The following is a 25,404-nucleotide window of genomic DNA, read 5'->3' on the forward strand; positions in this document are numbered from 1 at the left end:
CCACAAGTCCTGGGGATTGAACTCGGGTAGTCAAACTGAGAGGCTTTAACCCACAGAGCTTTCACCGGACCCTCGTTGATTATTTAAAAATATTTTCTACTATGAAAGTAAAAGAGAATAAAATAAAACAAGTGAGACATTTGGCATTGTATTTCCGTGTGTGTGTGTGTGTGTGTGTGTGTGTGTGTGTGTGTGTATGTCTGTGGTCAGAGGACAATAGTTGGGAGTGGGTTTTCTCCTTCCACTACGTGGATCCCGGGATAGAACTCAGGTCATCAAGCTTGACAGCAAATGTCTTTAGCCAATGAGCCATTTCATGGCCCATTATTTTTGATACCGTATATCACTTAATGTCAAAAATCATAAAACCTTTTCGTATCTGGCCTCAACTCAGCCATCTTACCTCCCAAAAGCAAATGTCCATGAAGTCAAAGTCAAACACTTAAAAAAACAGAACAAAACAAAACTGGGATTGGGGGTGATTTAATCCTTTGTTCCTTATGAAATTTAGTCTTGGTGACAGACTCAATGCATTTAACGGTTTTTGAATAAATTTCCTTGATGCACTATACAATGATAGCTCATTGAGTTTGGGATGGTAAATGTATATATTTTCAAGTCTCTGTCACCTCCATCATGGCACTATCCAGATATGTTGGCAATGGAAAAATTGTTTTAAAATTACTTGTTACAAATCTACTTACTGTGTCTTAATGACATTAAAGAAGCTATTTCAACAGTGACATTTGCCATCAGCACCACTAAGAAAAATGGAAAGTTGAGGTATAATTGCAGCACCAGTGCCAAAGCCCACAGCCAAAGCTTCAGAGAAACCTTGACAGATCTATGGTCTTCCTCTTTCCTTCCTACTGAGACAGAACCTCACACAATCCAGGCTGGCCTCAAACTTGGCAGAGCAAAGGATGACCTTGAACCTCTAGACCTCCTGTCTCCACACCCACTTCATCCATTCTGGGGCTTAAACCCAGGACCTCATGCATGTTAGGTAAGCATGCCAGCATTTGAGCTACACCCTTACCTCCCTCAAATTTCTTTCCAGTTTTCAATTTCTTCAGTTCACTTGGCTGTAGTCCAGTAAGACAAACTGGCTTTAGACATTATCACCCCCTGCCTCAGGTCACATACCTGCTACACTCTCCATCATGGATTAACAAACTTACTATCAGTAAATAATTTGGTTCCTATTAAGTACACTATTATATATAACCATCTTTTACAACAGATCTGAGCTTAACTTTAAAAAAAATGTTTTCTGAGGAAATAGCCTTTTTTCCATTTATTTCCACCATGTTTTCTCTTCAACACAATCCTTGATATGCACCCAATTTGGCAGCACATTCTTTCCTATAATGCCTTTTGAAACTAGAATCTTTAATAACATTGCAAGTTCTCTACAGATCAAACAGAATGCCTTACTACCACAGACAAAAAACAGTAGACAGCTGTCCATTTTTCACTTGGGGGAGTTGTTTTTTTTTCTTTTAAGAATGGATGTGAGATTATTAGTAAACATGGCAGAAGAAAACTGATGGGGTAGTGGGTTCCACACAGAGGAGGCCCTCACAAGCACCAGGCCTGCCACTTGTCCAGGGGACCACAGCTGGGATGTATTTAATACCGCAGCCAATGGGGATGTGTTGCTTCTCGGCCACCGTGTCTTCACGTTCATCTGAATTTAACTTAGTGAGGCCTTCTTTGAGATGTGGTGGCTGCGGGTACTGAAGCTGCAGGGCCCAGTCACGTGTTCCATGTTCTGCAGCTCTGAATGAACATGATGACCTATACAACTCCAGCCGTTGTGCTCTATGGCTTCCCAAAGGCACATGACCCACCACATATCTGCCTGGCCTTAGTCTGGGGACAACGTAAAACGAAAAGCATGAACATTCACCAGAAAACTGTCTCAAATGTCCCTTAAAGCAAAACATACAAGCAACAGGTTACGTAAATTTCCATGATGGCTGCTGTTTGTAGTCACTGCACATTAGTCACTGTCCTCTTTAGAGAACCCGAAATTCAAGGAGGAACCCCAAGTCTACTGACACAGGAGTTTTAGGCATCCCCAGTCAATCCCACTTGGGGCCATTTGTTTACACACCGGCAGGTTGAAAAGAAAAGGAATCCTGGGCACCAGTGGGCCAGGGGAGGGTTCTTCTGGAAAACAAGCAACACAGGACATTGGTTCTCCCTGTGCAGCCCTAATAGCACATGCTTGTTTTCTAGGTTCTGTGTGCAGTCCTTAACCGGGGAATCCCATATTCCTGTGGTTAATGAGAACGGCTACTGGGTAGTAGGTCAGCAGTATGCTCTGGAAAAACTGGTCAAGGAAAATTAAAGTTAGTGACACTTAATTAGAAACGGACCAATGATTTAATGTTTATTTTATTGAAAACTACAACCAATTTCTGGTAAAAGGCACTAAAAACTGGCTTAAAATGGTAAAAGGGGAAAAAGGCATCAGAATGCAGTATGGTGAGGTTAATAATAGCATATGCGCTCAGTTCCCGAAGTCAGCTAAAATTTAATCCTCACATGGTGGCTTGGGCCAGTAATCCCAGCACTCTGGAGGCAAAGGCAGAGGACTGCTTTTGAGATCTGGGCCAGCCTGAACCACAGTGCAAGACCACTCCTCAAAAAAATTTTTTTGCTCTTTTTTTTAAAAAATTAGACATTTATAACTGGGGTTACTTGGAGCAAGGAATTGGATGTGAGTGTTTGGCTCTTCATGTTTTCATGGTTCTGCAGAAAATTCTGTCTTCTTTTAAATCCATCCAAAATGGCTGAATTACTAGACACCAGGCTCTGCGTCCTAAAAATGTTTAAAAGGACAGGATTACTGTCTTCAAAAGGGCTTGGACTGCCACTCAAGGAACTGTAGTTTCATTTGTTAGTTTGAAGCCATACTAGTACTAAGACATACTTAGCAAATCTAAGGTGACTCACCTTCCAAAAATCTGGCCCCTTTTTGTGTGAAAAGCTAGCTACACAGTAGTACTGCAGTTGCTTGACAGGTGCTTTCGAAGGAGCTTGTGCTTTCTGAATATCAGTTCTCACGTACACGCTAGCTAGCATCAACTATCTCCCTAATGGAATCACTGTGTCTTGTATAGCTTCTTAATTTTTCAAAGTCATAGGAAGGACAAATCCGCTCTTTTACTTTTCATATTGCTAATGTCCTTGTCCTGTTTGCTAAGAGCTAAGCACAATTGTCTTGCTCCAGCACGTTTGTTAAGTGTGGACCCTACCACCGAGCTACCACCTTAGCTGTACCAGTAGTCTGATGGTTGGTTTTGGGTTCTTTGTTTGCCCGTTTTTGTGGTATTAGGGGTTGAACTTGGGCATGCTAGGCAAGTACTCTAGCCTTGAGTATCTCCCTAGCCCACGCATCACTCTTATGAACTGTGACAGTTATGAAGTCATATTATGAAGAATCTATGCTGTGTTCTTCCGTTCAGCTTGTCCATGTTAAGTTTGTTTGTAGTCCTCTTCAAATAAGGTACCAACTATGTCTCACTCATCTGGCCCTGTCACTAAACATAAGAAGCACAGCCTAGAGTTGATGTTCAAATGCTTTTTCCTTCTCCTTCTAAATATCTGTAATAATTACAAGCCTCTCAAGAAAACCATATTATAATACATTTTAAAAACTAAACTTGGGACCGGAGAAATGGCTCTCTGGCCATGCAGATGACCTGAATTCAGTTCCAAGTGTCCATGTCAGGTGGCACACAGATACCTGTAACTTCATCTCCAGGGATTGGAGGCCTCGGGCCTCTGGTCTCTGAGGAAACCTGCGCTCATGTACTCATCCCCGAACAGACACATGCATAATATACACAATTAAAATTACAAATAAGCTGGGTGTGGCGACACTCCCAGAACTCAGGAGACAGGGCAGGCAGATCTCTGTGTGCTCATGAGTCCCCAGGACAGCCAGGACTACACACAGAAACCCTGTCTTGGAAAATAAAATAGATTATAAATATATAAATCTTAAACCAGAAGAAGTTGGACCAACAAGACAGCTAAGCATTTAAAATGTGTGTTGTGCAAATGATCTGAGTTTGATATCCAGAACCCAGATTTAAAACAAAACAAAACAACAACAACAAAAAACAAACAAACAAACAAAAAAAAAAAAAACAGCAGTGCTCTTAGGGTGAGATGGGAAGGGAGGACAGGAGAACTCGTCAGAAGCCTGTAAGCACAGGGCAGGGGCAGAGACAGGATGGACCCCACCGCTAGGTGGAAGGAGAGAACATGACTCCTCCAAAGTAGCATGAACACACACATATGTCTACACACATAGAAACACAATGCAAAATAATTGAAAAAAAAAAAAACTTGTGGCTAGAGCAGTGGTTCTCAGCCTTCCTAATGCAGTGAGCCTTTAATAAGATTCCTCATGTTGTGGCGACCCCTGACCTTAAAACTATTTTCATTGCTACTTTATAACTGTTTGCTACTGTTACAAATCATAATGTAACTATCTGTGTATTCTGATGGTCTTAGGCAAGCCCTGTGAAAGGGGTACGTGCCCTGTGCCCTCTCCCCTTCTCCACGTGCTGAGAAGGGATGGGATAAATGGTTCAGCTGTTAATAAGCAGTGGTTCCAGCTGGCAGGAGGTAGCAGAGGCAGGAGGATCTCCAAGTTCAAAGGCACCTGGTCTACAGAGTGAGTTCCAGGACAGCCAGGGCCTAACAGAGAAACCCTGTCTTGAAAACCCAAAAGCCAAAAGCCAAAAAAATTCAAAAAAACAAAAAGCAAACAACCCCCCCCCCCCCGGCACTGGCACCTCTTGCAGAGAACCTGATTTTGGTTCCCAGCACCCACATGACCGCTCCCAACTATTGATAACTGGTGGTGTCTTCTGGCCCTGTGGGCACCAGGCACACAGGATGTGCGCAGACAGACATGCAGGCAAAGAACCTATACTTATACTTTTTCATCAATTAAAGAGGAAACTAGAAAAAACAACCTTTTTAAAAGATGAAAATAGGGTTGGAGAGGTGGCTCAGAGGTTAAGAGCACTGGCTCCTCTTCCAGAGGTCATGAGTTCAATTCCCAGCTACCACATGGTGGCTCACAGCCATCTATAATGAGGTCTGGTGCCCTCTTCTGGCATGTGTACATGCAGACAGAGCATTGTATACATAATAAATGAATAAATCTTAAAAAAAAAAAAAAAAAAAAGATAAAAACCGTCAGGTATGACGGGGGCACGGGGGCACTGTGGCACATGCATGTAAGCCAGCACTTGGAGGCAGAGGCAGGCATAACTCTGAGTTCGAGGCCAGTCTCATCTACCAAGTGAGTCCAGGACAGCCAAGGCTACATAGAGAAACCCTGTCTTGAAAAACCAACCAAACAAAAATAGCCAGGTACTGTGGCTCACACCTTAATTCCAGCACATTGGAAGCAGAAGCAAGAGGATCTACATGAGTTGGAAGTCAGCCTGGTCTACAGGGTGAGTTCCAGGACAGACTGAGCTACATAATGAGACTCTGTCTCAATAAGCAAACAAAAGAACAGAAATGAAAAGTTTTGAGACAAGTCCATGCCTGAAGTCTCTGAGAGGGCTGTGTTAGTTACGTGTCATGTTGCTGTGACAAAACAAAAACAACCTGAAGGAAAACAACAGGGGAGAGAGTTAGCCGTGTCAGAGGCCATCAAAGGAGGAAGCCATCACAGCAGCAAGGGCTTGAGGCAGCTGCTGATAGTGCATTCTTGTGATAGTCAGGAAACAGTGCTCAACTGATTGCTCTCTCTCTTTTTTTTTTTAATTCATTCAGTCCAGGAGCCCAGCCTGTGGGATGGTGCTGCCCACAGCTGGCATGGGCTTTCCTATTTCAATTAACCTAATTTAGATAATCTCTCACAAGTGTGTCTCCTAGGAGACATCATTAATTGTCATGCTCTGAGCAGCATAGAAGGATCTGAGTTCAAGGCAGCTTTAGTGCATAAAAAGACTGTCTCAAAAATCTGAGCAGCACCTCACCCCATGCCATCACCCCTCAAAACCCTGGGAGAGTAAGGCAGGAAAGTCACAAGTTAGAGGCTAGCCTGGTCTAGCTCTGGCACAGGACTAGAGTTCTGTTTCCAGCACCCTCACTGGGTGGCTTTATTGCCTGTAACTCCTGGCCCAGGGGAAAAGCCACCTTCTGGCCTCCAAAGGAGACATGCACGCATGTTATATTATGCACATGCTCAATTTACATAAATTTTAAATGTGAAAAAATACAAAACAAACCCCAAAATAGCTGTGAATGTATCAGTTGCAGGATAATCCATGATAAATTGGATGAAAAATGACACATGGCTATAAATGATTTCCTGTTAAAAGACTTACCTATATCTGTGGGAGGGTATTTTTGTAGCATTACAAAGGAGGGCACAAGATCCCATGGGGATACAATTATAGACAATTGTGAGACACCGTGTAGGTGGTGGGAATTGAACCTGGATCCTCTAGAAGAGCTTTGGAAGTGCTCTTAACCACTGAGCCATCTCTCCAGTCCTTAGCAATTTTGTTAAAATTTTGTTATTTGTGCTGAGTGTCATGGCACATGCCTTTAATCCCAGTATTCAGGATGCAGAAGCAGGCAAATCTCAGAGTTTGAGACCAGCCTGGTCTACAGAGCAAGTTCCAGAACAGAGAAACCCTGTCTTAAAAACTTTGGGGAGGGGGGAGGGAGAAAAAAAAGAGCAGTAGGATTATTACAGAGTTTTAAAAATACTTTGGGGGGAATGGTAAGAAAGCTCATTGGGTAGACATTGCTGCCAAGCTTGATAACCTGAGTTCTATCCCCAGGACCTACACAGTGGAGGGAGAGAACTAACTCCTTCAAGTTGACCTCTAACACACCAAGTGTTTCTAAACATTTTTTTAATATTTAGTTTTTGTGGGGACCGGGGTTTGAACCCAGGCTGGCTTTGAACATGCTATGTAGCCAAGAATGCTTTTGAACTCCTGTTTCCACCTCTCACGTGCAGAATTAGAGTTTGGCTTCCTCGTCCCGTCCATGCAGTACTGGAATCAGACGCTGGGCCACACCCTAATGAAGGTCACATTGTGTTCACCATGTGAATGGTGCTGTCTAAACAAGCTGAGGAGTGAGGAGCTGCCACATCCTTTCCAGCATGGATGGATCCAGGGAGAGATGAGAAAACCTCTGCTCTGAAAGTGCTCTGGTTTTAGTAGTTCTCTTCTAGTTTTAGAAATAATTTCCAGCCAGGCGTGGTGGCACACGCCAGTAATCCCAGTACTGGGGAAGCAGAGGCAGGAAGATCTCTGAGTTTGAGGCCAGCCTAGTCTACAGAGTGAGTTCAGGACAGTCAAGGCTACACAGAGAAACCCTGTCTCCCCATCCCCTCAAAAAAAAAATTTCCAGTGAAAATTTGGTTCTTATTAAAAAGGAACTCTATATAGAGTCAGTTTGCTTCAATGATGTGAAGTCCTCCCCAGGTCACACCCCACTCCCTACAGTAGTTGGGCAACACAGACTAACATGATGGTGGGGAAAGGAGGAGAAGGAAGAAGAAACTTAAAATTTGGGTGGGAGGCGTGAACACATCTTCAATCCCAGAACTTGGGAGGCAGTAACAGGTGGATCTCTCTAAGTTTGACACCAACCTGGTCTACACAGATTCAGAATAGCCAGGGCTACACAGAGAGACCCTGTCTCAAACAACAAACACAACAAAAGTTGGATAGGTAGAAAGGAGAGGAGGAAGAGCATCAAAATGCATTGTGTGGGGCTGGAGAGGGATGGCTCAGCAGTTAAGAGCACTAATTGCTCTTACAGAGGACCTGAGTTCAGCTTTCAGCACACATATGGTGATTCACAACCATCCATGACTTCAATTCCAGGGGGTCTGATGCCCTCTCTCACCTCAGTGGGCACCAGACATGCACACGATGAACACACAAATACATATTTGGGCAAAACACCCATAAACTTACAAATAAGATAAATCCTTTAAAAATTATCTGAAATTCCTAAAGAATAAAAACAACACAACTTGATACAATTCATTCATTCCCCCAAGGCTGTTGGAATTGTTACACTGCTTTTTCCCAGGAGTCTTTCTAGGAAGCTCCACATACCCAGAATCTACTAACTCCTCAGGAGTAGCTAACGTATTGCCCCTGTGACTCTTACCTCGGGGAATCAATCCCGCTGTCTCCTGCCATGCTGTAATACTCTGTCCCTTCCAGGTGACTGTGCTCTCGCTGTGGCTCCTGAGCCAACACTGGCACATGTGAGGTGTTGCAAAGTTGTAACTTGTCTGTGAAATGCTCTTTCATGTCACAGTCTGGAGGGCCCTGTCTCCAGCCAGTTGGACTCTTTCCCATGTCGTCAGGTGACTCTTGTAGGATCTCAGCTCTGCAATTGGTTTTTCTTGCAGCAGAGCACTCAAGTAAGCTTCCACCAGCAGTTGCTGGGGCCTGGACTTGGACAACAGTGGGCTCTTCTTCACAGTTCAAACCAAAGGGAGTCCCTGGATATACCCCAGGGCTATCAGTGAGATCAGGGTTTGGGCCTTCCCCCACATTTGAAAACAAGCCAACAGCCTTATAGCTGGGATTCCTTTCAGGCGCCAGGGGCTCAGAGGTATCGTTTTTGCCATCACACTCAGTTAGGGATCTCCCAGTCACCAATGGTATTCCCAAATGATTCCATCTGCCTCCACGTGCAGAGGAGTACTGAATGTGTCCAGGCAGTGTGTGACAGAAGCCGTCAGTCTCAGAGGAGTCACTATCCTCTAGATACAACGAGCTGCAGGCCCCGTCATCTGACCCAGCATGTCTCTGAGTCAAGGCCACCTCATCCTGCTCACTGTCAGAAAGCCCCTCATTTTCTATATCCATAATCTCTGCCTCTTGGACAAATGCCTTCCTCGTTAGTTTTTCTGAGTCACCATCTTGTCTTTCATGTGTCCTCAAATGGTGTGCACCGAGTGAGCAATCTAAGAGGCCAAGGTTTTGGAATTGGTATACTGTCTTATCCACTGCTGTATAAGCAGAGGGCTCTGGACTCTGTGCAGGCAGGACCTGCTGCATTTCTTTGGTTCCCAAGAACACGTCACAGTCAGAATAACTTTTCCTTAAGACTTCAGGGATGACTTTGTTTTCTTCATCATACACACCACCTCTCAACATACTTTCCCTGAAGGAACAGTGGCAAGGGAGGCTTGGCAAAATGACACATGGAGGGTAATTTACTGGACCACCTCTGCAGTCATCACTGACAGGATGGATGGGAGCCTTGGTCGAATGCATGGATTCTGCTTCCAGTTTATCATGGCATTGCTCCGAATATGCGGGTTGTGGTTCACCATCAAAGGCTCCTGAAGGATCTGAAGAGCCTGCCCTCCAGAAGGGCTTTTCCTCTGGCTGACTGGAACTAGGTTTCAGAACACGGGTCTTCTGAGCATTGTGCCCTTTGGATACTGGGTTTCCTCGGAGATACATGCCCTGGAAAGGATTATTGATCTGCTTTTTATAAATCAAGTGGGGGCCTAGCCCAGCTGGATTCCCAGCATGCAACTGATGAGCTTCCTCCCTGGGGCTTTTCAGTTTGGGAGCAGGCTGGGCTGCAGGGACCTTGGGGTGCTTTTCCAGTCCAGTGCTTCCTGGCTCAAGCTCTCTTCCCTGGCTCCATGCTCTGCGCCTATCCCTATGAGAACAACCTTGCCAGTGGGGCTTAGCAGACTGGCCCTGCCTTTTCCAAATTCCCTCTTCTGAGGAATGTCTTTGGCTAGTTGTCAGTACATCAGTGGAAGTGCCCTGGCTATTGTATTTTTTCCATTCTTCATATTTTTGCATCAGGACGGTGTGTTTGATTAGGTTGTCAACAGTCAGCACAGGATTAATTCTCTTGATTATTGCATGTTCCACGTCTCGGGGGATGCTATTGACGCTGTCTTCATCTCGCACAGGCCACTCCTCGGGTGGGAACTGTGCAGAGAAACTTCCATACTCAGTTTTAGGCTTCTCTTTTCTAGATAAGCTGCGCCACAGGAAACCAAAACCAAACTTTTTACCTTTGTCTTTGGTGTATGGTGACGGTTTGGGGCTCACACAGATGTGGGTGTCTTCAGATGCTGAAACTACCTGGTTCTTAGTCAAGCTTGTGGCTTCCTCAAGACCTCCCTGGTGTTTTTCAGTCACTTCTGCGGCGGTCGGGGGGTCCTTCGAGTCCTGCATGCTTGTATCAAGGAAACACTGACACGATGGACAGTGAGAAACTGGGATCTCATTCTCCTGGGCCAGCTCTGCACAGCGATCCATGCTCACCAGATAGGTCACCGGAATGGGCACCGAGCGCCCTTCATCTGACGGGGGGGCTCTCTTGTTTCCCCTCCTGGATGCATTTGTAATAAAGTAGGTATTTGGTGTAACTATGAAGTAGCCCTCCCCAGTGTGGTAAATCTTCCTCTGTTGAATCAGAGCCCCCAGTGTGCTGTAGAGAATGTCTGAGGGTGGGACAGAAATACCTTAAAAAAAATCAGAAAAGTTCAGAATGACCACAGATTTGATTAACAAACTTGGAGCTGGTTGTTTGCCATACAAGCAATGAAAATGGTAACTGGTCAGATGGCTCAAGAGGTTAGGGTGCTTGTATGCAGGCCTGAGTCTGATGCTCAGTCCTACAAAGCGTCAGGAAAGAACAACTACCAAGAGCTGTCCTCTAATTTCCACACCTGTGCTGAGACACATATGTGCCTGGACACACACACACACACACAAACACACACACACTTTTTTTTAAATTAGAGCTGATTACAGTGCCTCATCTCTGTAACCCCAGCACTCAGGAGGCAGACACAGGAGAATCACTGTGGGCTATATACTGAAAATTAGGCCAGCCTGAACTATGAAACAATACAAAGATTATGTGTAATTAAGCTCCAAAATACTATATAATTTGGTCCCTATAAAGGCATATGACTAGGCTAATGGTTTGTTTTTTTGTTTGTTTTGTTTTCTAACTCTTGAAGCTTGTCCTTATCAGTGTGAGCAACGCATGGACATGAGTCACCTTCACATGGTTGACTCTGCCTAGCAACTTGGGCGTAGATTGGGTTGATGTCCTCATCAGTAATGCCAAATGCGTCTTTGGGTGCTTCTCTGCCCTCAGCACTAATTCCTTGCCCCCTCATCAGTGGTTTGCTAACAGCTTCTTCCACTTGGAGGTCTCTAAGTCTTGACTGGCCTTCTTTAGTGGATTTATAATCTTTAAAAGTCTCATCGAGTTTTCTCTTTCTAGAATTTTTGACTTTGCACATATTTGGAAAGTTTGCAAGACTCAGTCTCTCATGGCCATCTAGCTTACATGCTTTTACACGGGGAAAGAGCTCTGGCCATGGGCCTTCTTGAGGTCTTTTTCGGCAGACCTGAATGCCCTGATCTCTGATCCAGCTCCGGGCAGCATGGAGCCTTCTGACAACCCTTCATCTACAAATGACCGCACCTTTAGATAGGCAGTCATTTCTGCACAGGCAGCAATTAGCCTGCCCAACGAAGCCTTTCCAGCTAGGTCAGTGTCCTTTTCCAGTTCCGAGAGTCAGAAACCTGGTATCTCATTCACGTGCAATGAGCCACGTGGCTCCTCCCATGATATTAGTAGATTTGTCCAGGTCTTCGCTGGGAGCTATAGTGCCTTGGAAAATGGTCACAATACATGGCGTTGAGCCTTTTTGTTGTTTGCTGCTTTGCAGCTTGCTAAGGGTTCTCCTTAGCATGTGAAAGATGAGGCCAAGTGCTGTTTGGAATGTAGTGTTCATGAAGAAAGGAGTCTCCTGAACTTCTTCATTTACCTACGGCATGCACTCCCCTTCAGGATTAGGCTCGCCAGCACCGTCTTCCCGACTGCATGGGTCGGGGCAGGAGTGACAGCCTGGAAGTGAGAGTCTTCCTCTGAGTGTCCTCGCATTGATGGCACTAATGGAGCATAGATTTGTGAGCACAGCGTCGGCAATAAGATCCGGGGGAGGAACGGCTATGTCATCCTATTGCAGAGTATGTGCTCAGCGGCCTCATGCCTTTTTGTGCTGATTGTCATAGGCTAGGGAAGCCACTTCCATTGATGAGCAAACCACAGTGAGCCCTGAGCACCCCTTGATGTGGTTTCTGGCTAGTGGTTAAACACAAAAACCAAAAATCTGAATATTACTGGACATAAATCAACTTAAAATTTGAAGATTCAGTAGGAAAACAATTGCCTAGGTTTGATCTCCAGCACTGAAACAAAGCAAAACAAAAAACCCAAAAAACAAACAAAAAAACCACACAAACCAACAACAACAACAACAAAAAAAAAACAACCCTACACCTTGAGAAAGTATTCTTGATGAACAAACATGGAAATTTAAAATAAGTCTGAGAACTATGTAGAGTATGTACAGAATGAGCTCACTTACATCATAAAAGGTAAAATAAACAGCAGCTTGTGAAGGAGACTAAGAGCTGCTGCAAGTATTAGCGGTTCCCTCTCTGGGAAACGACCATGGAAAAATGGGAGGTGGGGGAGATGAATTTTCCTTTCCATCCCTCATTACAGAATCTGATTAACATGCATTTACATATGAAAACAGTCATCCTAAAAGTAAAAGAAATACCTTTATGGAATGTTGGTGCTGGGCTGGTGTTGGCTCAGCACTCTAGGGTACCTACTGCTAAGCCCAAGAATCTGGGTTCAATCCCTAAAGCCCACATGATGACAGACTGATCCTTCCTGCAAATTGTCCTCTGACCTCTACCATGTACTGTGACATGCTTGAGCAGCCCCTGACATTCACACACACACATACCATGTTGGGCTTTTCCTGACTATATGGCATATTTTTAAATCTATTTTATTTGGGTTCTTATACCTCTTCCTTCCTTTCAACCCTTATTCATCCTAATACCTTCCAACCCCCCAACACTAGGTAGAAGAGAAGGAAGGTTAGAGGAGAAAGGGGCAGAGTATGTCTCTTTACTACCTCCTGCTGGTTATCAATGTAGTTCCTTGGGGCAAATCTAATCGTCATTTCAGGATACCTCCAACTTCTAGTCAAACTGCATCAGTACAATCAGGGGTAGCAGGGCGGAATAGCAGCCTCTTTCTTCTTCCTTGTGTCCTCCAAACCTTTCTTCTTCTGGCTCTGGTATTTATACCCTCTCAGAGTCCTCAGAATTAACTATCTGCAGCTGGCAAAGATCATGCTCCTGTCAGAGCACAAGATAACCATAGTTGACAGCTGTGAACAAACTAAAGCAGCCCCATATATCCGGGATTAAAACAAAAACATGTTTTTAACATGTTTTTAAAGAACATGAGTATTTAAAGAAACCAAAACTTCCACTACACCTGACAGTGTATTTAAAAAAAATTTTTTTTTCTGTACTGATGGTGGAGACCCAAGCTTTCCGCATACTAGGCAAACATTCTACCACTGAGCTATATCTCCAAACCCCTTTTTACTTCTTGAGACAGGGTCTTACTAAGCTTCCAAGGCAGGCCTTGAACTTTCAGTCCTGCTCAGCCCAGCCAGTAACTGAGACTGTATGCCTGTGCCACTGAGCTGGGTAACACAACAGTAATGTGACAAAAGATTCTATAGAAGGAAGAAGGAAGAGGAGAAGGAGGAGGAACAAGAAACAGAAAGATACCATACCCTTATATGTTAAGACTGATTATAAATATAAACCAAACACATTCAAATGAATACAAGTGGTGAAAACTGGTTACCTGGGTAATGTTTCATCAAGTGCTCCAAGAGAGACTCCTGTGTTACAGCCACCTGAGCCGCATTCATATCAGCAATAGCACAGCAAAGAACTTCAGCCAAGGGCACAAACCGACACTGGGCTATGGGACTCATTTGCACTGGGAAGACATCACCTGAATTAGAGGTCAAAATCAGAGCAGGTGATGAATCTGCTAGAGCATGAACCATTCAGAATTAGTGTAAGAACCGTTTAAAGACCGACTGGATGGCGGATCTGCTCAGACCATGTTAACATAGCATGTTTGATGGCAGGAGCTGTAGAAGACAAAGCTTTGTGTCATGGTCTCTCCTTGATGTGTTGTCAGGGGTCAGACATGCTGTCCAGCAGCTCACATTTTTAAAATCACACTTCCCTGTCAGCCGGGAAGCCCTGGGACAGAGTCCAGCATCATTGGCAGCACGGGTGTAGATGGAGTATGCTTATCACTACAGTTTACAGCAAGGTGTCAGGCAGCGAATGACCTAGTCCTGTGTCTGGAGTCAGTGCACCAAACAGAATGGTTGATAACACTCAGAGCTGCAGATGGAACTCTGTAAAGGGCTTATGTAGTATTTACAAGACCCTCGGTTCAGCCCCCAGCATGGCATAAGGAGCATGGTGGCACATGCCTGTAATCCTAAATCCTTGAGACATGGAGGGTGGAGAATCAGAAGTTCGAGGTCACTCTTGAATACATAGTGAGACTGAGGCCAGCCTGGGCTACTTGAGACTCAGTCTCACAAACAAAAGTTGATACAGCTCAGTGGTAGGGCACTTGCCTAGCATGTTCATCTCCCTAGGTTTGACCTTAGGCTCATCTCAAGGCACCTCACACCAAGAATAAACTGATCTGGGGAAGCTCCCGGGAGTCCATCGGGGAGACCCAAGTAGAGACTCCTAGCTGTGTGTGGAGACTGAGGTCCACACTTCCTGTCACCAGGTGGAACTTCCAGTGGAGGGAGGGGAACATTAAACCCCCCCATAAAAATCTTCGACCCAGATTTTGTCCTGTTTACAAGAAGTGTAGGGATAAAGATAGAGCAGAGAGATTGAGGGAATGGCCAAAGACTGGCTTAACTTGAGACCCACCCCATGGGAGAGAGCTAACCCATGACATTATTAATGAAACACTGCTGTGATTGCAGACAGGAGCCTAGGAGGCTTCACCCAGCAGCTGACAGAAACATGCAGAGACCTACAGCCAAACAATAGGTCGAGCTCAGGAAGTCTGATGGAAAAGTAGGAAGAAGGTTGAGGGGACCAGAAGGGTCAAGAACACTACAAGAAGACCTACAGAGTAAGCTAGCTGGGCCCATGGGGGCTCACAGAGACCAAACCACCAACCAAACATGGGCTGGACCTAGGCCCCCTACACATAAGTAGCAGATGTGCCACTTGGTCATCGTGTGGGTCCTCTAATAAATGGAGTAGGGGCTGTCTCTGACTCTGTCGCCTGCCTTTGATCCTTTTCTCCTAGCTAGGCTGCCTTGTGTGGGCTCAGTGGGAAAGGGTGTACGAGTTCTGCCACAATGTGATGTGCCAGAGTGTGTTGGTACCTACAGAAAAGGGGAGGGAGGGATGGGAGGAGGGGCTGTGAGGGTAGGACTGGGAGAAGAGGAGGGAGGAGGTCGTGATCAGGCTGTGAAGTGATTAATGAGGAAAAAAAAATCTACCACTACTTATGATCCCAGAAGTCAGGAATGGAGGATCATAAATTCAAAGTCATCCTTTGCTACATAGTGAGTTTAAGGCTGGGGTTGGCTACACAAGACCTTTTCTAAAGTAAAATAATGAAAACAAAAACAAATCTACCACTAGCTACAGCAATTTCCTCTTTAAAATCCACGTATGATTTGATAAGAATTTATATGAGATACAGATATATACTATCTTATACAGAGATACCTCCATATGAGAGATGCTACTGAGAACATTTGAAATTGCTTTAGTGTCCTGAAGAAGCTCCTACCATGTGTGTCCAACCTTTTGACACAACGGCACAAAGCTGTCATCTGCGAGCTTCTCACGCTCAGGACCCCCACCCCCACTCATGGGTTACAACAACAAAAACAACTCATGTTTTCAGTAAGTTTCCGACTTTGTGGGGATGAGGCCATTCACAGCTGCCCCAGGCACATACAGCCCACTGGCCAAAGTCAGGAGAGCTTTCCCGCACGGTCCCTTCACTGCTGCTGCTAAGACACATGCAGCAGGGAAAGTGAGGTGAGCCCCAACCCTCTTGAGAGGTGCTGGGAGGGCTGCCAAGCTCTGGCAATGGCCTGCTTCACTGGCTACCAAACTCTTTTTGGTTTCTGGGACGAAAGGTGAACTTTCTGTGCTGAGGAGCCTGTGTTCGGATGCAATCAGGTTCCACAGTTCCAGAACTCACTCAGGAGGAACTGAACAGCACCGTTAAGGGCAGGCCTGCTTGGGACCTTTAACCCCAGAGCTGACAGAGCATTGGGTTAAAAAGGGACTGTGAGCTGACAGGAATCATCACCACAGCATCCCTGTTTACATGGTCACTCCTGGGTGCCTCAGAAAAGAAAAAAGTGGTTAGGCTGAAAGACAAACACCATCAAAGTGTCTGACATATTTTCAACAATCAGTAAATCAAGAGCTAGATAGAGATTGGGAAGTTTCTTTTTTAAGATTTATTTATTTATACATATGAGTGTTCTGTTTGCATGTATGGCTGCATAACAGAAGAGGGCACCAGATCCCGTTATAGATGGCTGTGAGCCACCATGTGGTTGCTAGGTATTGAACTAAGGACCTCTGGAAGAGCAGCCAGTGTTTTTAACCTCTGAGCCATCTCTCCAGCACTTCAAAAGTAATTTTATGGTTGTCGGTCACCACAACATGAGGAACTGCAGGAACTCTATTAAAGAGTCACAGCATCAGGAAGGGTGAGAATAACTGCTTTAGGCTCAGGCAAGCCCCAGAGCTATTGAAGTGGGGGAGGGGCTGAGAAAGTTTGACTGGCTCTTAGGTTGGGTGACAGTGGCTTAACAGGGGGGCTGGAGTGACACACTTGTTACCAGGGTTTGGTTCCCAGCACCCACACTGTGGCCCACAACCACCTGTAACTCCAGTTCCAGGGGATCCAAGGCCGCCAGCTCCGTGGGCTCCAGGCACTCACATGGCGCACACACATACACATGCAAGCAAAACATTCACACACGTGAAGATAAATAGACCTCAAAAAAGTAAACAAAAATGATCCAGTGCAAGAAAGGATCTCATTAAAGAGGAAAAACAAAGGTTCTTTATGTGAGGACAGAAAGTTCCCCCCCCCCATAAGCCTCAGGTGCAAGCTATCAAGAAAAATACCCACACAAGAATCAATGCAATCCTCACCAAAATCCCCATGATCTCATCACAAAAATAATATTTAAAAATCCTAAAATTCGGGGGCTGGAGAGATGGCTCAGTGGTTGAGAGCACCAGCTGTATTTTCAGAGGTTCAACTCCCAGCACCCCCCAGAGGCTCACAGCCATGCTTATCTCTGGCTCGGGGGATCAGACTCCCTCTCCCAGCACAGGCACCTACATGGTGTGCATATGTCCTTATACACACGGAAGCAAAATATTCATACATATGAAATAAATAAATCTAAAACTTTGCTTTTTTTTTTTTTTTTTTTTTCAAAACAGGGTTTCTCTGTGTAGCCCTGGCTGTCCTGGAACTCACACTGTAGACCAGGCTGGCCTCGAAGAACTCAGAGATCTATCTGTCTCTGCTTCCTGAATGCTGGGATTAATAAAACTTTTTATTACTTAACTTAAAATGAACCAAAGACCTTAAAAGAAAATCCAGACTTGCACTATTCCTCTGGCCTCTGGCCCTGGACTGCTGGAACTACACAACTGAGCCACAAATGCCCACCCTGTTATGTTTTAATCTGGGGTATTACAACCTGAATTTTTCGGTTCACAAGACACTGTGCTAGCAAATATGAAAAACAGAAGAAAGTGTTCTTGAGCATTTGGAAAGCATTTACATACAAACTTTTCTGTGTTGTACATACAAGAATTTGTCATGACAGTCAATTCTACATAACCCTCATCCTAATCTCCATGTTTAACACACAAACCTCCCTTAAGAGCATTTAGACCTTGCACAGGTGTACTGATAGATGACACAGTGCTAGGCAGTCTGCCAAGAATCCATGCATTATTGACTTTCACATAGTTTAACGGAGCCACTGGACCTCAGCTAATTACCTGGATTCAGGAAATCCGAGACAATCTCTTTGGGGCCTCGTATTGAATCTCATGGTGGGAAAGGCTTCTTCCAAATGCATTAGAGATGACAGCAGAGTGCAGACAAAACAACCTACAGATACACTCGGGTTTAATAGCTGAGGGTGTTTGCTCAGAGTAACCCAAGAAGAGCTCCTGATTTCAAGCTGTGCTTTCATCCACCATATTGTTTTAACCTTAAAATTAATCCTGATGTGGTTTTAAAAAGAAAGAAAGAAGGCCAAACCAGCCTTTTTGAAACAACATGCTTCTCATTGGAGATAACAGCTTTAAATGTCTGCTGTGTTATAACTTCAAATAGGTTCAGGGGAAAAAAAAATCAGGATGAAAATAAGATCAAGAAAGGTTTCTGTCTTACAAAGCAAGTCCTCTCTCTGTCTCCCTTTCAGCCGAGTGGAGGGGGCAGGGGGAGAACAACACTTTTTATCCACAAACCAAACAGTGTCAGGATTCAGAGCTGGCTGCAGAGACAGAGCTAAGGCAGCTGGGCACACGCCTTGAAGGGAGGTTCTTCCTAAAGCACAGTAGACACTGGTTATGGGGGTGCTTTGCCTTGGTGGCTTCAGAAAGAGCAATTGAGTGTTAGGAGTGTACCCTGCCTGACATGCAGGAAGTTCAGGATGATTCATGCCAGCATCAGGTTCCAGGTCATCCTCTGCTACATAGTAAGTTCAAGGAAAGCCTGGGATACATGAGACCGAGTCTCAACAAACAAAATGAAACACCTGAGACTAAAGTTTTAACTATCAGGCAAGCTACCAGAAAGAAATGAACAAGTGAAAAGGGAAAAACATTCACTCCAGGGAGAGCCAAGTTCACAATGATGGATGACAGAATGTATCACAGGTTCCAGCCATGACAGTCAGCTCTTGACTGCCTCAATTCTGAAGCCTTCGAAGTTGACATCACACACCCTTGCTTGCTCTTCTCTGGCTATAACTCCCCATGTCCCAGTGGCAGCAGAAGGTATTTTAAGCTGGGACAGAGTTGTTTGGGCTTTCTATGGGCTGAAAAGGCTGCAGTAGAACCGGTACAGGAGTTAGCTTCTTATATCCACGAGGGCTTAGCTATGAAGTTCAAGTTTGACAGGGACTCCACTGGACAAGGGGCGTGCGGTGCAGAGTGTGGCTGGTGCCATTCACCTGCTTTTCTCCAGCACCTCTTCCTGGGTGCATGCTGTGGGAGGTCTGGGCCTAGGACAGCACACGTTTCTCAAAAACTCAAACCCAGAGTCAGGAATGCACCAGGACCCAGGGAACCAGGCTCCAATGGATCTGCTCCATGGTGGAGCTGCAGGGGACACCTCCTTGATTATTGTTCCAGCCCATTCTTAGTATGCCTCATAAAGCGCCTCGCTGCTCCTGTGTGAACTGCTTCAACATAAAACTCAAGATGTCAAGTCTGTTCCTGCAGGACTGATTTCCCTCACAGCCCCGGTGATGCCAGCTCTGACATGGTGCATTGGGATTGCGGCATAACTAGTAAAGTAATGTAACCAAAAAAAGATTGCCAGGCAATGGTGCCACACACCTTTAATCCCAGCACTTAGGAGGCAGAGGCGGGAGGATCAGAGTTCAACACCACCCCTTCAGGGGTAGGGAGAGGACAGGGTTTCCTGCATCCCAGGCCGGTTTCAATCTTGATATGTAGCCAAGGATGACTCTGAATTTCTGATCCTTCTGCCTCCCAAATGCTAGGATCACAGGCGTGGACCACCACACCCAAGAATTCACCAATGGGAAGCAAGCGTTCTACCAACTGAGTGGCCTTCCTAGCCCCAATATGTTATTCCTGACGGCTCCCTGGCACCCAGGACCCATCAACCTTCTCTTTCTCCTCACAGCAAAGCCTCGAAAGTGTCCCCTGGCCAGAGTGACTCCAACACGGCTAAACCAGCTCCTGCACAGGCTGCTGGAGGATCTCTACAGGGGCTGATGTTGCCTGTAACTGTGGCAACAGTGCCTGGGCACCAGCTGCCTATATGCCCATGCCCAACCTGGGTACTGCTTGGCCAATCTGGCTGCCAGCTGAGAAAAGGCAGTTTGGGATGCTCCAAGCACAGAGTACAGGATATGGGGCAGCAGCTTCCTCCTTTTCAAGTGTTATATGTACTAATAACAAATGTCACTTGAGTGATAGATGCTGGATGCCTTAGACAAATGATGGCTGATACCCTGGTTGTCAGACAAGGCATAGATACAGAGGAGGAACAGAGAGCCCTCCTCGGGGGTGCCTCTAGAGCTCTAGCCTCATCCCTCGTGACCACCGTCCTTTTACTTTTTGCAGGCCTCTCCTCTCCTGTCTTTTTCATATCACCCTCATTTTCAGTAGAGACACAGAGATAGCTCTGATGGGAGGAAAGGAGCTGTAGTTCAAACAAGCTGGCTCTCAGAAGGTGACTGCGCTAGCTGATGTACCATCAAGGCTGGCACCAGCTAGCCCTTAAACACTACAAGCCTGGTATGAGAGCTAAAGCATTCAAGGAGGCAGGGGTCAAGGTCAAACTGAATTACATAGTCAGACCTGTATCCAAAACCAAAAAACTCTAAGGGCTCAGGCAATAACTTAGTGGCAGCGCATGTGCAGAACATTCAAGGCCCTGGATTGAATCCCAAGTACTGCAAGACAGAGGGTACCCACAGACTTAGGGGTTTTAAGAATAAATTTAACTCCAGGTAGGGGTGGTGCATGCCTTTAATCCCAATACTAGGAAGGCAGAAGCAGGCAGGTCTCTTGTGAGTTTGAGGCCAGCCTGGTCTACAGAGTGAATTCCCAGGACAGCCAAAGCTACAAAGAGGAATCCTGTCTTGGGGGGGGGGGGGGGGGGAATTTATCATCACACATTCTAGATACCAGAAGTCCTGAGTGTTTTTATTCCTCTTGCTCTGAGTCCCAGAGCCATAATTAAAGTGCTGGTCGGCCTGGGCTCTTTTTAAAACCTGAGACCAGGTCTTACATAGGCCACACTGCCCTCAAACTTGCTATGTAGCCAAGGCTAGCCTAGAACTCCTGATCTTCCTGATATGTGCTACCATGTCTAGCTTTCAGCCTGGTCTCTTAACTAGACAGCTGCTGGAGAAGTTTAAACTTAGGTTTTGGGCAAAATTCCCTTATGATTATAAAGCTGGTGGCTACGGTCCATTATATCACCGATAGCACTCTGAGATGAGACTTTCTCTGAAATTCAAAGGACCCTGCAGGTCTTGTGGCGTTGCCCCTTCATCTTCATCCATCACGGTGAACCCTCCTCACAACCCCAGTCTCTTTGATTTGTTTTCACTTTGTGTTACTTCTGCTACCAATTGGAGACATTTCTCTTGTTTTTAAGAATTCTTATTAGACAAGGCTCATCTCGGCAATACAGAGGACTCTCTCAAGTGGAGAGTCCGTTATATCTGTAAAGTCCCTCTGCCATGCATGGTAACATAGCCACAGGATCCAGGGGGTAGGACGTCTGTGTCTTTGATAGACCATTCTCCCCAGCACCTCTGGTATAGAGACAATCAATAGCTGGGGCGGGGGGGGGGGGGGGGGGAGAGCTATAAATTTGGGCTGTAGAGAGGGCTCAACAGTTAAGAGTGCTTTCTGTTCTTCTAGAAGACCCAGGCTCAGTTCCTAGTATCTACATGACAGCTCACACCCATCTGGCGCTCCAGTTCCTAAAGATCACACGCCCTCTTCTGGCTGCTGAGGGGAAACACAATACACATCTAAAAAATTCAAACAATTAAAATAATAAAACTGTAGGGCTGGAGAGATGGCTCAGAGGTTAAGAGTACTGTCTGCTCTTCCAGAGGTCCTGAGTTCAATTCCCAGCAACATCATGGTGGCTCACAAGCATCTGTAATGAGATCTTGTGCCCTCTTCTGGTGTACATGTGTACATGCAGGTAGAACACTGTATACATAATAAAATCTTTTAAAAAATAAAATAATAAAACTCTTTAAATTATAAAGGACTCCAGTTCCCACATTTAAAAAAAAAAAAAAAAAACGTGTATAACCTGGTTTTCTAGTCAAACCTGGGACAGATTTGAGATGACAATTTTTCCCAAAAGGCCTTGGAGGCCACACAGAAAAGGGCAGCTCTCATTTAACCCAGCTTTCATTGCTGTGTGCCATGATGATGAATATAAAATATTGCTGGGGTCAGTGAGATGGCGCAGCAGGTGATGGTAGTTGCCACCAAACCTGACAACCTATTTGATCTCTCAGAGCCACATGGTGGAAGGAGAGCCAACAAGTTGTCCTCTGACCCTTCATAGTCAAGCTGTGTAGCACATGGACACTCAACACATATACACACACACATGAACACATGAAATAAATAAATGTGACTTTAAAAATACGGTATCATTGTAATAACTACAGAGCACAATCTAGTGCCAAATTGTTATTTGAATAATGACAAAAGTTCCATATAACTTTTTATTAAATGCTGTCTTTTCTATCTGCTTAGCCCTCATGTTTAAAATGAGTTCCACTGGGGGACAGGGTGAAATACTGCAACCAGGATTTCCTGGCTCTCATCTGAGCCGGCTGTGTGGCCCCGGAGTCTGCTGTGTGACTTACAGCTTTTCTCTGGTCTGTTCCCCTGCCTGTGTGTGGGGGGCTTAGATCAGCACTTTTCAAACTCTGTGCTGCAGAACAAGCACCATGTAGTAAGCTCTCTGTCAGAAAAAAGGTCCTTGGGGCTGGAGAGGTGGCTCGGCAGTTACCTTGGTGGTTCTCCCAGAAGACCTAGATTTATTTGTTTTGTTTTTGTTTTTGTTTCTTGGCAAGGATCAAGCACAAAGGACCAGCGCCTTCATGGCAGCTCACAACCATTTGTAACTAAAGTTTCAAGGGACCTCGTGCCCTCTTCTGGCATCTAAATGCACTGTATGCCCATGGCACAGAGATACACAGCAGGGAAAATGCCCATATGCATAAAGTAAAAATAAAAGTTAAGGAGGAGAGATGGCTGAGCAGTTAAGAGCACTTGCTGCTCTTCCAGAGGATCCAAGTTCAATTCCCAGCACCCACAAGGTAGCTCACAACTCTCTGTAACTCCAGTTCCTGACACCCTCACACCAATGCACATAAAATTATGTATTTTTTTTTCAAAGGTTAATTTTTTGAGACAGGATCTCCGTGTAGCCCTGGATGTTTTGGAACTCACTATGTAGACTAAGCTGGCTCAGAGGTTGTCCTGCTTCTGCTCCAAAGAGCTGGGATTAAAGGTGTGCACCACCACACCCACCAGGCTGAAAAAAAAAAAAAGATCCTGGGCCAGAAAGATGGTTCAGTGGATAAAGGAATTTGCTGTTCAGATGTATCTGATGAGCTGAATTTCATTTCCAGAATTTTAGAAGCAGAGAGCAGCCTCTACAAAGTTATCCTCTCACCTCTAAACATGCGGCATGGCATGTACCCTCCCTTCCCATAACAGTGAGAAGAAAAAAAGTGTCCCATGGCCAAATATTTGAAAACGTGCCACTTGGAATCTCAATGACTTGAGTAAAGGGCATCTGTAAAGAATGGCCCTGGCAGGGAGCTGGAGAGATGGCTCAGTGGTTAAGAGCATTGGTTGCTCTTCCAGAGGTTCTGAGTTCAATTCCCAACAACCACGTGGTGACTCACAACTCTCTGAGGGATCTGATTCCTCCTTCTGATGTGCATGAAGACAGAGAGTTCATATACATAGACTAGCTGAGTAATAATGATAAAAAAAAGGACGGCCTGGCAGACTGAACAGCTCCTGGCCATAAGGAGCTGTGGTCTGAGTCCATCGTAACCACACGGGAGACAACCAGCTGACAATGGCCAGATGCGACCTCCTTCCATTACACTGCATTCTGTGATCCCAGGCCTCTCTCCAAAAGCTTGGAGCCTACATGGAGGTCTTTCACACTGCCATTTGAGGCTAATTCAAACACTGTGTGACTCTCTGAATATTCCTAGATCCCAGGAGCTGGGGCTACATCCTTCATGTACGTCTTTGAGATGCAGGAAGTAGCCGCGGTGGTGCAGCGTCAGGTGTCCGGACCACCCCGTACCCAGCAGATATTTATTGAGTATCTATTATAGGCCAGTTGTCTGGGAGCTACAGCAAATAGGACACAGTACCTGCCCCGAGGGATCTTGGGGTGTAATGAGGAGCAGTGGGCGGAGGCGATCATAACCAATGTGAGGGCCACAGCACCCCATTGGAATGCTCTGCTCAGAACATTTGGACAGGACTCTCATGAATGAGAAAAGAACCAGACTCATCCCTGTGGGGTCTTGGGTACCAAAGGCAGCATGGGAAAGCAGGGGCAGTCCTGGGATATGTTAGGCAGCCATGGCCTCACATCCTTCACTTCATTTACTTGGTGCCCTCTTTACTGATTAGTGATCTCAACCGTTGAACAAAAGAACACCCAAAAGGCACTCACTGGGCCAACATTTGACAGATCTGAAATAAGACTGACACATGTCAGTTCTTCAGCAAGACTACATACAATCTTTACACTTTCTTCCCAGACGAAGCCATCGCACCCGGTCAGCCCTTGTTCCACAGCATCATTAGCACCCTGAGGGTTTTTCCCCCTATAACACATTACTTAGGTACATAAATGAGATCTCTTGCTCAACCCTGACTTTTTCCAGTTCCAGTTCTAGCCTTTTGACTAGACACCAATCCTGACAATGGCCCTCTCAGCTGAAAGGAAAAGATGTCAGGCTGGGCAAGCTGTACCTTGATTTTGAAAGATGGACTTTTGCAGATCAGTATTTCATTGAGCCATTTCACACATTCCCAAGCCACCAACCACGGTCCTTCCGGGATGTGGATGCAAGAGAGATCTAGATTCACTCCATCTCCAGATTCACTTAGAACTGGCAGACATGTGACATGACTTTGGCCAAGGAGATCTAGAAAGACTCTTACATCCTTCATTCTTTTTTCCTGCTTGGAATTTTTTTTTTTTTTTTTTTTCAGATAGGGGCTCTCGTAACCCAGGATGGTCTTGAACCTGATCTTCCTGCCTCTGCCTCCTGAAAGCTGTAATTACAGGTATGTGCTATCACACCTCCCTGCTTGGATCTTAGGTAAATACAGCTACCTCATGACCAGGAGAAAATAAATTGGAGGTCAAACAAGCACCCACTCAAAAAAGCGAAGCAGAGAGCAGACAAGAAGGCACGGATTTGGGGGAGCCCTGCTGAGCTGCACTTACGGCAGCCTGCTACCTCTAAGCCTCTTGTTATAGGAGGCAAATTGACTCTCTGTTTGTACAAGTCATTTTTGGGGCTTTCTAAAATCCCACAAGAAAATTCTTCTTTAACCCGAAACTCCCCGCTCAAGGACCAATGACTTGAGTTGCCTCTTCATGGTT

The 25,404-nt window shown here is 45.4% G+C and overlaps 1 protein-coding gene and 1 pseudogene across 2 annotated transcripts in view; both read right to left on the minus strand.

Moving 5' to 3' along the window:
• Nucleotides 1-1,917: 1,917 nt before the first annotated feature.
• LOC129670498 (small nucleolar RNA SNORA70) lies at nucleotides 1,918-2,018 on the minus strand (annotated as a pseudogene).
• Nucleotides 2,019-2,442: 424 nt separating this feature from the next.
• Stox1 (storkhead box 1) overlaps nucleotides 2,443-25,404 on the minus strand; it is a 43,414-nt gene continuing 20,452 nt past the window's right edge. Inside the window, exons 3-5 of one of the 2 annotated variants that reach the window (XM_055598888.1) lie at nucleotides 13,762-13,914; nucleotides 8,185-10,522; nucleotides 2,443-2,830 (exon numbers count right to left, since the gene is read on the minus strand). In XM_055598888.1, the coding sequence (XP_055454863.1) occupies nucleotides 2,686-2,830; nucleotides 8,185-10,522; nucleotides 13,762-13,914 (2,636 nt within the window). In that variant the 3' untranslated portion in view covers nucleotides 2,443-2,685. The remainder of the gene's footprint in view (nucleotides 2,831-8,184; nucleotides 10,523-13,761; nucleotides 13,915-25,404) is intronic. The other variant, XM_055598889.1, reaches the window with a different exon arrangement.

The sequence above is a fragment of the Psammomys obesus genome, unplaced genomic scaffold (assembly GCF_907164565.1).
Source record: "Psammomys obesus unplaced genomic scaffold, mPsaObe1.curated_primary_1811, whole genome shotgun sequence".
In the NCBI taxonomy this organism is placed as follows: Eukaryota; Metazoa; Chordata; class Mammalia; order Rodentia; family Muridae; genus Psammomys; species Psammomys obesus.